The 17,052-nt window shown below is 41.5% G+C and overlaps 1 protein-coding gene and 1 long non-coding RNA gene across 2 annotated transcripts in view; one reads left to right on the forward strand and one right to left on the reverse strand.

The window, feature by feature from the left end:
- The window catches only part of LOC117525798, a 13,792-nt gene extending 4,295 nt beyond the window's left edge, over positions 1-9,497 (forward strand). Inside the window, exons 3-4 of the long non-coding RNA XR_004565148.1 lie at positions 2,761-2,765; positions 9,426-9,497. This is a non-coding gene — a long non-coding RNA (uncharacterized LOC117525798). The remainder of the gene's footprint in view (positions 1-2,760; positions 2,766-9,425) is intronic.
- LOC117525795 (voltage-dependent T-type calcium channel subunit alpha-1I-like) overlaps positions 1-17,052 on the reverse strand; it is a 364,422-nt gene that overhangs the window by 182,052 nt on the left and 165,318 nt on the right. Inside the window, exons 8-9 of the mRNA XM_034187733.1 lie at positions 8,802-9,141; positions 8,311-8,717 (exon numbers count right to left, since the gene is read on the reverse strand). Of these exons, the coding sequence (XP_034043624.1) occupies positions 8,311-8,717; positions 8,802-9,141 (747 nt within the window). The remainder of the gene's footprint in view (positions 1-8,310; positions 8,718-8,801; positions 9,142-17,052) is intronic.

The raw sequence follows: 17,052 nt of genomic DNA on the forward strand, positions 1-17,052 counted from the left end.
ACCCCAGCCTTCATTTATTCTCCAACCTTAACTAAACCTTAGCCGCACCCCCAACCCGTCTCTAAACCTAACATTAACACAAACATAAACTAGCCCTAACCTCCAACCTGAACCTATCCTCAAACATTAGTCCAACTCTTTACAATAACCTATACCTACTAACATTAACCCAACGCCTAACCTTAAATTAACCATAACTGAACTTAACCCAGACTGCACAAAAAACATTAACCTAATGCTAACATTAGCCTAACTCTTTATCAGCTTAACTCTAAAGTTACTCTAACCCCAGCATTAAAAGTCCTATAAACACCAGAGTGCTGCAAGATGGTGCACGAGGTGCTGAGACCAAACAACGGTTTTCATTCAGCTATTCCATATAACCCACAGCTGAAGATGACAAAAGCTGTACCATGAAATCGATGGACCCAAAGTGACAAGTGATGTTCTGTGCAAAGATGTGACGTTCTGGCAAAGCATCCTTTCTAATCTACGAGATATGTATGAGATTAACCATTGAATTCTCTTTTTATTCACTGGCATTCCAGTTCATGGGAGTAATTTATTGAAATAAGAAATAAGATGATTAAAGAGGAGAAAGTCCAAATGAGCAATGCACTGCACAGAAGAGCAGTATGCTTCACTCTGTGATGAATGGAATGAAATGCTAGAGAGCGAAAACAGAGCAAAAGCACATCTTGCATCCAACAAGTCGGGAATAAGTGATCCGGTGGGAAAGAACAGTATAAAATAACACCCAAAAGTCAAATGAAAAAATGTTTTCAGTAAACTCATTGGCTTGCTTGTTTGTTGGCTCTTCCTTTACAGTGCTCCCACTCACTGGCTCTTCATTTCCACTGCACTTGGTCACTGGCTCTTTCCTTTACAGTGCACACGTAAAGTGGCTCTTCCTTTCTAGTGTACTTGCTCACGGGCTCGCTCATCTACTGGTTCTGCCTTTACAACACACTCATTCACAAAGTCTTCATTTACGGTGTGCTCGTTCATTGGCTCTTCTTTTACAGTGCACCCATTCACTGGCTCTCTTATTTACTGGTTCTTCCTTTTTAGTGCACATGCTGACTGGCTCTTGCTTCCAGTGCATTACCTCATTGGCTCTCTCATTCACTGGCTGTGCGCTACCTCACAGGCTCTTTTGATCACTGGCTTTTGATTTCCATTGTGCTACCTCACTGGCTCTTGATTTCCATTGTGCTACCTCACTGGCTCTCTCATTCACTGGCTCTTGATTTCCATTGCGCTACCTCACTGGCTCTCTCGTTCACTGGCTCTTGATTTCCAGTGCACTACCTCACTCTCTCTCTCGTTCACTGGCTTTTGATTTCCATTGCGCTACCTCACTGGCTCTCGTTCACTGGCAATCTATTTCCAGTGCACTACCTCACTGGCTCTCTCGTTCACTGGCTTTTGATTTCCAGCACACTACCTTACTGGCTCTCTCGTTCACGGGCTCCTTCTGAATAAACAGACATATACTCCATGAAGGCTATGCTGCAATGCTGGCTAGTAACCAGCTAGCTATCTGCTTGTGGCACACATATTTTGCTGCGTGACTAGAGGTGTGTGTTTTAATAAAGTCAGAGCTGGAAGAAAAACTCATTAATATCTTACTGAGCATATTGTTCACTGAAAATGTCATCATGAGTACAAATCTCCTCACCAACAATCAGTCACAAATGTTGAAGTGTATTACATGTTGTGCCTGATATTTTCTGACTTGCTGTCATTCACACTGTTTATATGCATCAGTGTTCATCATTTCATCTTTCTACGCCACTGCTTTTATTTCTGTCACACTTTTTGCTCTTTTTCTGTCTGGTTTTGCTCAGTATAAGGAAGAAAACATCCACAAAGACACAAAGAGCTAAATTTGGCACAATCATGATTTGCAGTACATCTCTATTCCGCAGAGCTCCCCTGTAACGTCAGCAACGACGCTTCTGACATTTCAACATCCCACACTCGATGGGCGCTGTGCGTTCTCTTTGTTCTTGTGCCTGTGTGCATGTTTGTCAGTGCTAATGAGTGTTTAGCAGTGCAAAAACACAGGCTAATGATGCATGCCCACCAGCGGCTGTAGCATTATGACAGCTGACCGCTGTTTGCAGACCAGTCGAACAGCGCCAGCGGTCCCCAGAGATCCATTACTGCCGTCTCATTACTGCAGACCTGGGAACAGATCTAAAGACTTGTGTTTTCCGGTCAGCTGATGCATGAAATAAAGTAAGTGTAGGAATATGATGTCACACTGAGAACTCACATTTGCTTTAGAAAAATTAACAGTACATACTTGTAAAGTGCAAAACCATTTGAAAACCAAAACGATTTAAGTAAAGGAAATGCAGAAGATAGCTAGAATGTACGTGCCTGCTTCAGATGGATATTGCCGAAACTATTATCTTCCAATCCTAACATTCAAGTTAAATCTAGTCTGGGAGGATTTCCTGGTGCCTCTCATCACCCCATCCTCCAAACTATAGAAATGCACCAGGTTCCAGCCAACCAGTCCATTTCCGCTTCTCAAAAATTACCATCCATCTGCTGCAGCCAGGTGAAAGTTGGTTACCTTATTAATTGTCTCATAATTCAGAATATATTCAGAAATATGTGCAAATTAAACAGTTGTCTACAATCAACCTATCTATGATGGTTCCTGATTGTAGGCTCAGCTGGTGGCCTCTGCTGTTGGGTTTTTGTCCAGTAACTCCACTGCAAGTGTCCAAATGTCCAGACTGTGAGGCTGAGTGGAGGACTGTTGTGTATACTACACATTGGAGTTGTATCGTAATGATGAAGTCCTCCACAATTTGTCTATTTGCTTCTTAAAACTACTATATCGATGGTCTGGGTTTTTATAATGGCAATGGTTCAACAGTTTTATAATGATACGTTTTGGCATAATCCATTCTATGACTTATGTTGTTATGGAACAAATGATGAAACTTCTGGATCATATTTCCCACTGAGGATCTCAGAGGTTTATCATGTCCCCTAAGTGTCCTATAAGCCAGTGATGGCAGTTGTAATTTTCTCAAACATGGGTGTGTACAATCCTTAAATCCTGGAATTAATTTTGCTGCCCTACTCTGTAAATTTTGCAGGAGAATATATTTGTTTTTTGTTTGTTTGCTTGTTTTTGTGTGGTGCCCAAAATCAGTGAATTTTAAATGTGGTCAAACAAGTGCTTCATACCTCAGCTTAAAAATTACGAGATCTGTATAATAAAATGTCATTTGAATTATTCAAAGTATTAGCCTTATTGATTTTGTCATTACTGTGATGTTCAAAACTACATTTGCCATCTACTATAATTACACAAATACCCCTTTTCTTTGAAACTTCATGAAGAACATTTCCATTGTTACCACATTTGTAATGAAAAAGTGTTTTTTTTTTTTTTTTTTTTAGATTTCTAGACACTGTTATCTGTCTGGATGTAGTTTTAACATTGAAATTTCATTCAAGTTGAAGATTTCACTGAGACCAGTTTGAATATCAACACTTTCACTTATATGATAAGAAGGTTTAAACATTTCAGTATCATCTGCAAGGTGAATATTAATGAGCCATACTTAATGTTTTAGGAAGGTTGTTAATGTAAAGCACAAATAAAAGAGGCCCCATTACATATCCCTGTGGGGTACCAATACATAGATCTAGTCCGAAAATATCCTTTGAATAACCACTCTGTTTACAATTTTGTAAAAATGATTTAATTAAATTTGTTACATTCTCAGGGATGCTATATGCTCTAAATGTATCAAATGAGCTACATTGGAGCATTTTATCAAACACTTAAATCACAGTAGGTTACATTAGTTTATCCGTAGTTGTCCAGGATTATGTGATTCTTTTTCAGGGATGACAAAAATTTGATTAGGACTGTATCTGCCACATCATATACATAAAAAAAATTAAAAAAATCACTTGGCTGGCAACAGTTTCCCACAGTGACTGTGTGTTTAATCAACAGGCTGAGTGAGCACACGAGGAAACAAGTGGAAGTAGGATCAGGATCAGAGCACTGAGGCAGAATAAGGCTGTGATATCACTGTTCAAAGAGACTGAGGCATGACTCCAGTTTGCTAAACAGTGGCATGCGGCTCAACATTTTCTCCCCATTAAAACAGCAAATTCTCTCTGTCTCTATTCTTAGCTGGCTCCTCAAAGACAAGCGGCCTACTGCTGTGACTTTGGAAGAAGTAAGTGGGCAATGGTACAAAGAAAGACAGAGAGAGAGAGAGTTCAACACAGCGACATACAGACATCGTGGGGCAGTGGGGGGGGTTCTTAAACAACAAATAACTGGAGTTAGTGTGACACATTACTTTTTTGTGCTTGGCTGGCCTGGCTCACATCCTCCAAGTGTCCAGCAGTTTGTATATCAGGTTAAAGTATCAGGCCAATAAACATTTATTCCCAGAAAACATAGAATTATGATGCCAAGGTCAACTCACATCTGGGGGCATACACACAAGGCCAAAATGTTAACCTTGGCGTATGACCAGGAGTAGACCTAGATTCAGGTGGTGGGAGATTACTGTACTAGGGGGTCTGAGGGCATGCCCACCACCTTTTTTCCCTGACTGAATATTTTCAAAATGTATAGCCTTTTTCCTGCATTTGACAGCCATCTAGGAAGCTAAATTCTGACTGTGTAGTCATTGTTTGTAAACAATTTTTTATTTTAAATAGTGATGCAGTTTTTCCAGACTGAGTACAAGAATGAGTACATACATTTGGGTACTTGATACCGAGTACCGGTACGAATATTAAATGATACCATAACAGTTTTATGATGACTTTGAAAACATGTTTTATTCATCGGTTGTTCCATACTTTTTGACTGTAACTGCTACCAATATCATTAGCTTTGTTTTAATTCACAAACATTTCACTTAAATCATGTAACATCTCTTTATGACTACAACAAATTGTCCTTTAAAGTGTAGGTAACAAGATATGTATTTTTTTTTTTTTGAGTATTTAAGACTAAAATAAGCAACAGTTTGAAATTTATCCTTTGCTGGTGCATATTTACTGAAGAGAGAAATATTTGGATTTTGAACTGCACGCCACTAAAAACCAGGAACTTCCCCGTGACTCCCAACATTGAAAAAGAAAAAGGAAGTGATCCATTATCCTAATAGTCCCATTAATTTATGGATTGTTTTATGGATTTTTACAGGTTACTGACAGCCCCGTTTCCACCAAGTGGTTCAGGTCAGTGATGCACATTTTTAATACGTGTCAGAAGGGTTAATTTTTACTGACAGAATCCTTTTGATTGGCAGGTGGACCACTTTTACTGACGAGCGCACTTGCATGGTGTCTGTGGCTTGTCCACAGTCTCAACTTGCAGTGTAAACAGGAGAGACTCGATCCATCAGCCGCAGATGCAATGAACAGATTACACCTGTAGTTGACCATGCTGGTCACGGATCGGTACAACATGGGCTCGCGCCATCATGGACTTTTCTTCAGCCAGGACAATGGATTAAATTATTTTCAGACTATGATCTAGCTGAAACAGACAGGTAAGACTACATGTTTACTCCTTGTGTGAATGGTTTTAATATTTAATAACATGCACATAATGTACTAAAATGACTGCACAATATAGTAAAATGTGCACACAATATAATAAAACGTGTGCACAGTAAGTAAAATGAGCAGATAATATGAGAAAATGTGCACACAATTATAATTAAAATGAGCACATAATGTAGTAAAACATGCACACAGTATTATAAAATGAGCACACAATGTAGTAAAATGTGGGCACATTCTCTCCATATGCAAAACATTTTGCCCTGATACTTCCAGGGCTCCGTATGCTGTTAACGTACAGTACATTAACTGTAATCAAAGAGCTGGCAAAAAAAGTATCACCCTCATGCCAAAATCGCCTGCAGTATTTATTTATTAATTTTATAATCACCATTCTGTGTTCTGAACTCTGCCAATATCGTCACTGTTGTCAGACAGTTTTCCTCCAAGGTTTTGTCTCCCTCATTGTCATCTAAATAATGCTCAAAACCATAAGGGCCTCTTCACACGAATGTGGTTGATTTGCGCATAAAGTGCACATGAAGCAGGAATCGTATGCAAAACATGTAGAATCATAGCTGCGTCAAACACCTCATACACCTGTGGCTACAACTATTTGCGCACACCGGCAGCTGAAAGACAGAGTGTGCGCTGTGCGAGCCCATCGAACCCTCTCGCAGGAGGTGTCGACCAAATTCCAGGTGACACGCACAAACATCTAACACCGCTCACATGGCACTTAGAAAATGTGTGGCCATTTGTTGTACTATTAACATGACAGCAGTCAGCAGACAATCACTGTTGTGCTGGCAGTGAAATTTGTCTAAGTGCCCCATGAGTGTGGGTTTGGTGTGTGTGCTAAACTGACAGGAGGTGTGTCTGCAGACAGAAGCAGCTGTGGAGATCTGTCGTTCTGGACATCCCAGCTGGACAACACATACTGTGTTTGGACGGGCATGGAGTAACTGCCCACTGTGACTTGCATGTGTCTGTTTGCTGTCATCACATGGACATAAATAAAAACATATATCGCTGTTGTGGCGGGCTGCAGCGAGCGCACGCATGGAGTGCACATTGACAGGCTGCCCCCAGGTTGAAACAGACTGTCAGATCATAACACGCAGTGGCGATCTGACTGTCACGTCACCCATGTGAGTTCTGTTCCACATGACACAGTGTCAGTCCTGTGGCACGCCATCCACAAGACACAAGTGTCAGGCAGGACATGCATGCGGGCCGGCTGGACACACGCCAGCAGATGTGGACATGATGAGAGCGAAATGCTTCTCATTCATGTCATTTCATGACTGAACATCTGTGACCATGGGTCATCTACAGAGGAACAGATGGATCATAATTGTATTGCCCGCTTGATAAGAGGGACTCAATAAAATGCAATGTTTTTATATGGTGTGTGGTTTTATTTATTCATTTTTAAATACGTCCATGTCCTTCCTAGTATCAGGCATTTTACTGCACCTTCCACAGGCCAGTGATGACAGCTCACTGGTAAAGTTTCTGACTGGCAATCAGAGCTGTTGGAAAGCGCAGGTTGGAATCCCATGAGTGACATGTATTTTTTCTTTTTTCTTTGTGGACCATGGGATAATTTCATTGCATGCAGACAAAATCACCTGATGACTGTAGTAACTGAGACATTAACAAGATGCAGTGACTCAACTTATGGCGCAAAAGTGGGCACATGGAGGGGAGCAAAGGTTTCGAATGCACCGCCACAGACATCCAACAGCCACATTACACCTGAAGCGGACTGAGCCGGTCTCCCATTGGCCTGGACAGCCACATCAAAGGCTGCAACTCAACAACCTGATGTACAATCTCCGCAGCTGAAGCCGTGATCTAACGGAGCAACTGTTGCGCAAAGTGCCAAAGTCACAGAGGAACTTTTTTCGGCCATGACAAGGAATTAAAGTATTTTCATATGTTGTTTCCAAACTCAGGAAGCTTTACGTGCATAATTTCTCTTCAGGATCATGTGATGATGAATTCCACTGAAAAAAAACAGGTAAGACTTTATATTTACTCCATGTGTGAATTTACTCTGCATGACGACCGCAGCTTTCAGCCAATCAATACACAGCATTGATGGAAGCATTTTGACTTATGAGTAAATTACATGAAAGCCTGTAAAAATCAATAAATTAGCCGCATCATTGTTTAATGCGCAGTGTTCAAAACATATGAAAAATGTAGCAGTTTATAGTCCAGAAATTACAGAGCGTGTTCATGAAAATCCCTCATTGAGAGGTTGACTTCACACTGCTGTAAGAGGGTATCGGTGTCATAGTATTGGAGTTTTTTGATTACAAGTAAATGAATACAGTATATGGCGGATAACCAATACTGGTGTCAGGATCGGTGCATCCCTAATTTTAAACGCTGGAAATCTTTTACTTCTGCCTGCAGCAGTATTCACCATGTTTATGCAAGACCTTTCCCATAGTTTATCACACCTTTAGCCAGTGGCTCAAGACCTCAACCCCACTCCAGATCCTCCTCTGGTGACTTTGAACTTTATCAGATATTTTTGAAAACCAAATAACTTTATCCTTGGGTGGGCCAGTCATTGGAAGTTTGGCCCAAATTAGATCAAACCTCCTTTAACAGATATGCAGGACTCATGCATGTGTTCCCACAAAATGTGGATGTAAAGAAAATATCACATAGACAGAAAATATTGCAGTGATATGTAGTCAATAGAGAGGAATGTGTCTTTACCTGCTCATGGTGCTCGATGCCCATGCTGATGGTGTTGATCAAGATGGCAATCATTATTCCTCTGTTGAAGTACTTGCTCTCCACAATGCCCCACAGTTTCTTCCTTATGGCGTGCCATAGCTCCTTGCATTGTTGTTTAGGATTACACCCCCTGGAGGTGTCTGCACCCTCCTCACCCTTGGTACTCTTCTCCTTACCACTAGACCGCAAGTCCTCCTTGTCCATTTCATCCACACTGCCCTTCTCTGCTTCCTTGGTGACTGCACTGCAAACTGGTCTAACACCATCAGAGGCCAACATGGCTGTGGCACACTGCTGACAGCCATCAGTGGCAGAGGTGGGGGTCACCGCCAAGGGTCCAGCATGTGAAGCAGAGATAGGTTGGTTGTGGTGAGGGCAGGATGCGCCTGAAATGTACACATGGAGGCAGTCTGTAACCTACTCATTGTTTTCTTTACTTACATCCACTGAACAATGTTCATGTTACATACCACGTCTCACCGCTGCCCTCATTTCACATCCACCCCTCCCATTGGCCTTTCCTTCCCTCCCATCTCCTCCTCGTCTGCCTCTTCCAACGCCGTGGAAACCACGAGGTTTTCCTCGCAGGTTGTTAAAAAAGGAGACAGTCTGCCTCCTGGCCTTGCGGAGGATGTGGCACACCAGCTGAAAGAGCTCCTCATAACAGTCCCCAGGTTGACTGGCCAGGGTGGAGGAGGATGAGCACTGCGCCCGCTGCTCCTGCATCAGCTGGTGCTCCCTCTGCTTAGTCTCTGAGAATTGGGTGGCAATGACCACGAGGCACAAGTTGATCATGAAGAAGGAACCAACCTGTTAGGACAAGCAGCATAACATATTCCAACAGTGTTTTTAGGTTATTGCTGGTCAGTTTTTAAACTCCTCAAAGTGTGTTTAAGTTTGCAAGAATCTTGATGTCCTTCTGGTCCAGACTTTTTAATCCAGAGACCCAGAAACAGCAGTGACGTTATTTTCAAGTTAAAAAAATATTTCTATGGCACATGGAATGACAGTTGCAGATGACCAATTATAAAATGGCTTTAAAAATCTGAAAACATAAATCTGATAATGTAGTTTTATGATAAAATCTGCGCTAGTCAACGGTAAGCAACTTTTCACTCTCCATCAGCAAACGCCGGGCTAATTGTCAGAGTGTGAATGGGCCATAAAACGTTTACACAGTATTGTCTTTGTGATAATTACCAATACATCCTGCAAGAAGTCCCAACACTGCCAAGGTTCCAGCATGAGCCATTTAACCCGCTATGTGGAGAGCAAGCCTTCACTGCCACTGGCTCTTATAATCAACGCATTTGATGTCAGAAGCTCACAGGGAGATCAGTCGTGACTGTGAGGCTTCTGGACTCCATGTGAATGGCAGTGAGGAGGAACGTGGATGAGCCGCATAGGCATCTATCAGTTTGTGTGTCCATGTGTGTTTACGTCTGTGTTGTGTTTGAAGGTTGTCCTGGATTTCACTGATCCAAAGTAAAAAAAAAAAAAAGTGCTCAGCCTGGTTGTTTTTCATGCCACAGCTTCCAAGACTGAAAGGGAGGCAGCGGGTCCCAGCACCCATTCAGCACCCTCACTGATCCTATCAAATATTTATAGTCACACTCTGCTGGAGCCACTGAAACGCAATTAGACGAGTGTGTGTGTGTGTGTGTGTGTGTGTGTGTGTGTGTTCTGTTTGAGTGTTGAAGACAAAGTGAGAGTCTGACTACGTGTGAAAGGCAATGAGCTTATGTGGATGGGAGCACAAAACCCACAATTTTCTTCCAGCTATAACCCAAATATAAAATATTGAATCCACTAATCAATACTTTTATTAACAATGAATGAGAGGACTGTGTGCCATGAGAAGGAATTTTGCTCGCTCACTGAAAGATCAGCCAGCTCTGCTGCTTTATCACACTTTTAGCTTAGTTTTGCTTTCCTGACACATATGGTTCAGCATCAGCACTCCAACAGCAACCGAATGTTTATCGGATTAAAAAAAGCTGAGATCAACTCATTTTGTGACAAACTACCAAACAACTGAAAACAGATTATCGCTGAGGAGTTCAGAGGGTGATCTCCCTTTGCTCTACTCCCTTGACCTCTACTGGTGGTTGGCTCTCACTGCGGTATTGTATCACTACCTGTTCCGGAGCACAGCGGTGTTTTGCTGTATCTGTTAGCTGTTTAATCTGCGTAGTTAGATTGATCTAGATAACTAGATAACGATTTGTTTCACAGTGTAATCTTCACGTGCCTTAACTAAAGCACTCTCTCTGCTGAATCACCTCTAAATTATTTTCACATTATCCACTTTGTGTGTTTTTAGTAATCCGCTAGCTTAGCGCAGCTATTAGCTCTTACCCGGTTTAGCATGGTGGCTTCTCCTGTCTCTCCCCCACTTTTCTGCACTGGGTGTGAAATGTTTAGTTATTCCTCGGTCTCCTTTAGCAGTAATGGTACTTGTAATAAGTGTAGCTTATTCGTAGTTTTGGAGGCCAGGCTGGCCGAATTGGAGACTCGGCTCCACACCTTGGAAAATCCTACAGCTAGCCACGCCCCTGTAGTTGGTGCGGACCAAGGTAGCTTACCCATCGTTAGCTGTCCCCCAGCAGATCCCGAGCAGCCAGGAAAGCAGGCCGGCTGGGTGACTGTGAGGAAGAAGCGTAGTTCTAAACAGAAGCCCCCTGTACACCACCAACCCATTTACATTTCTAACTGTTTTTCCCCACTCGGCGACACACCCACCGAGGAACAAACTCTGGTTATTGGTGACTCTGTTTTGAGAAATGTGAAGTTAGCGACACCAGCAACCATAGTCAAATGTCTTCTGGGGGCTAGAGCAGGCGACACTGAAGGAAATTTGAAACTGCTGGCTAAGGCTAAGCGTAAATTTGGTAAGATTGTAATTCACGTCGGCAGTAATGACACCCAGTTACGCCAATCGGTGGTCACTAAAATTAACATTGAATCGGTGTGTAACTTTGCACAAACAATGTCGGACTCTGCAGTTTTCTCTGGGCCCCTCCCCAGTTGGACCGGGAGTGACATGTTTAGCCGCATGTTCTCCTTGAATTGCTGGCTGTCTGAGTGGTGTCCAAAAAATGAGGTGGGCTTCATAGATAATTGGCAAAGCTTCTGGGGGAAACCTGGTCTTGTTAGGAGAGACGGCATCCATCCCACTTTGAATGGAGCAGCTCTCATCTCTAGAAATCTGGCCAATTTTATATATGGTTCTCTCCCTCAGCCCCAACCAGTCCCAGCAGAAGACTGAGCCTGGTTCTGCTGGAGGTTTCTTCCCGTTAAAAGGGAGTTTTTCCTTCCCACTGTAGCCAAGTGCTTGCTCACAGGGGTCGTTTTGACCGTTGGGGTTTTACATAATTATTGTATGGCCTTGCCTTACAATATAAAGCGCCTTGGGGCAACTGTTTGTTGTGATTTGGCGCTATATAACAAACAATTGATTGATTGAATGTTTTCACAGTTTTTGCTCTATGGCAAGATGCATTATCATCTTGAAAAATGATTTAATCATCCCCAAACATCCTTTCAATTGTCCAAAATATCAACATAAACTTGTGCATTTATTGATGATGTAATGACAGCCATCTCCCCAGTGCCTTTACCTGACATGCAGCCCCATATCATCAATGACTGTGGAAATTTACATGTTCTCTTCAGGCAGTCATCTTTATAAATCTCATTGGAACGGCACCAAACAAAAGTTCCAGCATCATCACCTTGCCTAATGCAGATTCGAAATTCATCACTGAATATGACTTTCATCCAGTCATCCACAGTCCATGATTGCTTTTCCTTAGCCTATTGTAACCTTGTTTTTTTTTCTGTTTAGGTGTTAATGATGGCTTTTGTTTAGCTTTTCTATATGTAAATCCCATTTCCTTTAGGCGGTTTCTTACAGTTCGGTCACAGACGTTGACTCCAGTTTCCTGCAGTTTAGCTAATTGGTGTGTGTCCTCTGGCTTCATGGATAGATAAAGCTGGGTATCATCTGCGTAACAATGAAAATTTAAGCAATACCGTCAGACAGAACAATCGGAGAGAAAGAGTCTAACCAAATACCGGCATCACTGAAAGCAGCCAAAGATAACGATACGTCTTTGGGATGGTTATGAGTAATTTTTTCTCTAATAGTTAAAATTTTGTTAGCAAAGAAAGTCATGAAGTCATTACTAGTTAAAGTTAATGGAATACTCAGCTCAATAGAGCTCTGACTCTTTGTCAGCCTGGCTACAGTGCTGAAAACAAACCTGGGGTTGTTCTTATTTTCTTCACTTAGTGATGAGTAGAAAGATGTCCTAGCTTTACGGAGGGCTTTTTTATAGAGCAACAGACTCTTTTTCCAGGCTAAGTGAAGATCTTCTAAATTAGTGAGACGCCATTTCCTCTCCAACTTACGGGTTATCTGCTTTAAGCTACGAGTTTGTGAGTTATACCACGGAGTCAGGCACTTCTGATTTAAAGCTCTCTACAGCATCCAAAGTTGTCTTCAATGAGGATGTAAAACTATTGACGAGATACTCTATCTCACTTACAGAGTTTAGGTAGCTACTCTGCACTGTGTTGGTATATGGCATTAGAGAACATAAAGAAGGAATCATATCCTTAAACCTAGTTACAGCGCTTTCTGAAAGACTTCTAGTGTAATGAAACTTATTCCCCACTGCTGGGTAGTCCATCAGAGTATATGTAAATGTTATTAAGAAATGATCAGACAGAAGGGAGTTTTCAGGGAATACTGTTAAGTCTTCTATTTCCATACCATAAGTCAGAACAAGATCTAAGGTATGATTAAAGTGGTGGGTGGACTCATTTACATTTTGAGCAAAGCCAATAGAGTCTAATAATAGATTAAATGCAGTGTTGAGGCTGTCATTCTCAGCATCTGTGTGGATGTTAAAATCGCCCATTATAATTATCTTATCTGAGCTAAGCACTAAGTCAGACAAAAGGTCTGAAAATTCACAGAGAAACTCACAGTAACGACCAGGTGGACGATAGATAATAACAAATAAAACTGGTTTTGGGACTTCCAATTTGGATGGACAAGACTAAGAGTCAAGCTTTCAAATGAATTAAAGCTCTGTCTGGGTTTTTGATTAATTAATAAGCTGGAATGGAAGATTGCTGCTAATCCTCCGCCCCGGCCCGTGCTACGAGCATTCTGACAGTTAGTGTGACTCGGGGGTGTTGACTCATTTAAATTAACATATTCATCCTGCTGTAACCAGGTTTCTGTAAGGCAGAATAAATCAATATGTTGATCAATTATTATATCATTTACTAACAGGGACTTAGAAGAGAGAGACCTAATGTTTAATAGACCACATTTAACTGTTTTAGTCTGTGGTGCAGTTGAAGGTGCTATATTATTTTTTCTTTTTGAATTTTTATGCTTAAATAGATTTTTGCTGGTTATTGGTGGTCTGGGAGCAGACACCGTCTCTACGGGGATGGGGTAATGAGGGGATGGCAGGGGGAGAGAAGCTGCAGAGAGGTGTGTAAGACTACAACTCTGCTTCCTGGTCCCAACCCTGGATAGTCACGGTTTGGAGGATTTAAGAAAATTGGCCAGATTTCTAGAAATGAGAGCTGCTCCATCCAAAGTGGGATGGATGCCGTCTCTCCTAACAAGACCAGGTTTTCCCCAGAAGCTTTGCCAATTATCTATGAAGCCCACCTCATTTTTTGGACACCACTCAGACAGCCAGCAATTCAAGGAGAACATGCGGCTAAACATGTCACTTCCTTGCAAAAAGACACATAGGGTCAATGTCAACGAGCAGATCTGATATGATGCAGGTGTTAGTTTGGGGGATGAAAATTTACAGGGTGATTCCATAATTTATTCCTCAGAATTGAGTGATTCCATATTTTTTTCCTCTGCTTGGTCTAAAAAAGTAACCGTTACTGACTGTCACAATCTTTTTTTCTTGATTTCTTATAGTGTTTCTTAAAGCCAGAAAGTTGCCATTTGAAATGACTTTAGTTTTGTGTCATGTCTGTGATCTGCTTTTTTTTCCACAAAATTAAACAACTGAATGAACATCATCCGAAGGCAGTGATTCCATAATTTTTGCCAGGGGTTGTACACATCATCCTTCTCTCTGCGGGCCTAAAACAATTTTTATCATGTCCTCCCTTTGTGTCCTTTTTATTTCCATCCTCAGTCTCTCTCATTCCACCATTCTCATTTCTCTTTTCATTTAATTTTCCCTCTTTGCACTATTTTCTCTCCAATTTCATCACCATTAGTCCATCAGTTCACATTGTTTTATTCTTTTGTCCCATCTCCCTCTGTGCCTGTTTTCCTTCCTTCCTTCCTTCCTTCCTTCCTTCCTTCCTTCCTCCCTTCCCTTTTTTTCTCCTTGTTATCACAGTGATCATTTCAGATCAAAACCCAACTATTATGTCAGAAAATTGGGAGTGTTGTGTGAAGAACATTTGCCCAGGGCAAATCTAAGGTGATAAAAAAAAAAAAAAAACAACAGCTTGGGAATGTGATTTTATCTGGTTCATGCAACGGTACATTTGAATGTGTGTATTTTTGTGTGTGGCTGTGAATAAGGAGTCAGTTGACAGATCCATGAATGATGCTCGATACACAGCTCAGCGGGAGTCTGGAGTGAGGAAGAAAAGAAAAATGGAAGATAAAAGAAATGCGGGAAGTCTGTGGATAAAAAGAGCCTGAAGTTAATAGAGATTAAAAGAGGACGGAGAGAAAAGGGCAAGAAGAAGAGCTTGTGAGACCAAGTGATGTTCGGTACATCCCAGTGCTCTAATTGCATCCATGTTTGGATCAGTTGTGTATTTTAGGAGTGAGGAAATGTGCATTCTGGCAAATGAGGCGTTCTGTCTTCACAGGTGTCTTCTGATGTCAGTTTCTTGGATGCTTTCAATTCTGCATGACGCAGATCCACTTGATCTTGCTGCTCTCAGCGGCTTCTCTCAAGGAGGCAGGTTTCAGATAACTTTCGTCCAGCATCATTACAGCTGAGAGCGGCTACAGGAATATATGTTTGGAGAGTTACCTTCACCACATGACAGAACCAATCTGGCAATTGATTGGCAACCCACTGATCCACTGCTACCTCCTAAACCATCTATCTGTCACAGCCAGGCTATATGTGGGCAACCCATTGGTTTTTCCCAATTGCTGGGATCTGCAGCAATGAGATGTCTGCATGTGGGATCGTGGTCAGGGCAATGCAACACCTGGCTGTCGTAGCTGATGTTCCACAATGCAAGTAACTCCGAGTAACTGCAAGTTTGACACAAGTCTTTCTAATGGTACCAAAGCATCATGACAAATGCAAAATATTGCATATGGTACACATACAACCCCTGGCAAAAATATGGAATCACTGGCCTCAGAGGATGTTCATTCAGTTGTTTAATTTTGTAGAAAAAAAGCAGATCACAGACATGAAACAAAACTAAAGTCATTCAAATGGCAACTTTTGGCTTTAAGAAACACTATAAGAAATCAGGGAAAAAAAAATTGTGGCAGTCAGTAACGGTTACTTTTTTAGACCAAGCAGAGGGAAAAAAGTATGGAATCACTCAATTCTGAAGAAAAAATTATGGATCATGAAAAACAAAAGAACGCTCCACACACATCACATAGTCTTTTGTTGCACCACCTCTGGCTTCATAACAGCTTGCAGTCTCTGGAGGCAGGGACTTAATGAGTGACAAACAGTTACTCTTCATCAATCTGGCTCCAACTTTCTCTGATTGCTGTTGCCAGATCAGCTTTGCAGGTTGGAGCCTTGTCATGGACCATTTTCTCAACTTCCACCAAAGATTTTCAATTGGATTAAGATCCGGACCTATTTGCAGGCCATGACATTGACCCTATGTGTCTTTTTGCAAGGAATGTTTTCACAGTTTTTGCTCTATGGCAAGATGCATTATCATCTTGAAAAATGATTTCATCATCCCCAAACATCCTTTCAATTGATGAGATAAGAAAGTGTCCAAAATATCAACATAAACTTGTGCATTTATTGATGATGTAATGACAGCCATTTCCCCAGTGCCTTTACCTGACATGCAGCCCCTTATCATCAATGACTGTGGAAATTTACATGTTCTCTTCAGGCAGTCATCTTTATAAATCTCATTGGAACGGCACCAAACAAAGTTCCAGCATCATCACCTTGCCCAATGCAGATTCGAGATTCATCACTGAATATGACTTCATCAGTCATCCACAGTCCACGATTGCTTTTCCTTAGCCCATTGTAACCTTGTTTTTTTCTGTTTAGGTGTTAATGATGGCTTTCATTTAGTCTTTCTGTATGTAAATCCCATTTCCTTTAGGCAGTTTCTTACAGTTCGGTCACAGACGTTGACTCCAGTTTCCTCCCATTCGTTCCTCATTTGTTTTGTAGTGCATTTTCGATTTTTGAGACATATTGCTTTAAGTTTTCTGTCTTGACGCTTTGATGTCTTCCTTGGTCTACCAGTATGTTTGCCTTTAACAACCTTCCCATGTTGTTTGTATTTGGTCCAGAGTTTAGACACAGCTGACTGTGAACAACCAACATCTTTTGCAACATTGCGTGATGATTTACCCTCTTTTAAGAGTTTGATAATCCTCTACTTTGTTTCAATTGACATCTTGTTGGGAAAGTGTAAGTACACGGACCCACAACAGGGGGCGCAAATGAACAGACAATGGAATAGGTCAAATAACAACAC

This window comes from Thalassophryne amazonica, chromosome 15, assembly GCF_902500255.1.
Source record: "Thalassophryne amazonica chromosome 15, fThaAma1.1, whole genome shotgun sequence".
In the NCBI taxonomy this organism is placed as follows: Eukaryota; Metazoa; Chordata; class Actinopteri; order Batrachoidiformes; family Batrachoididae; genus Thalassophryne; species Thalassophryne amazonica.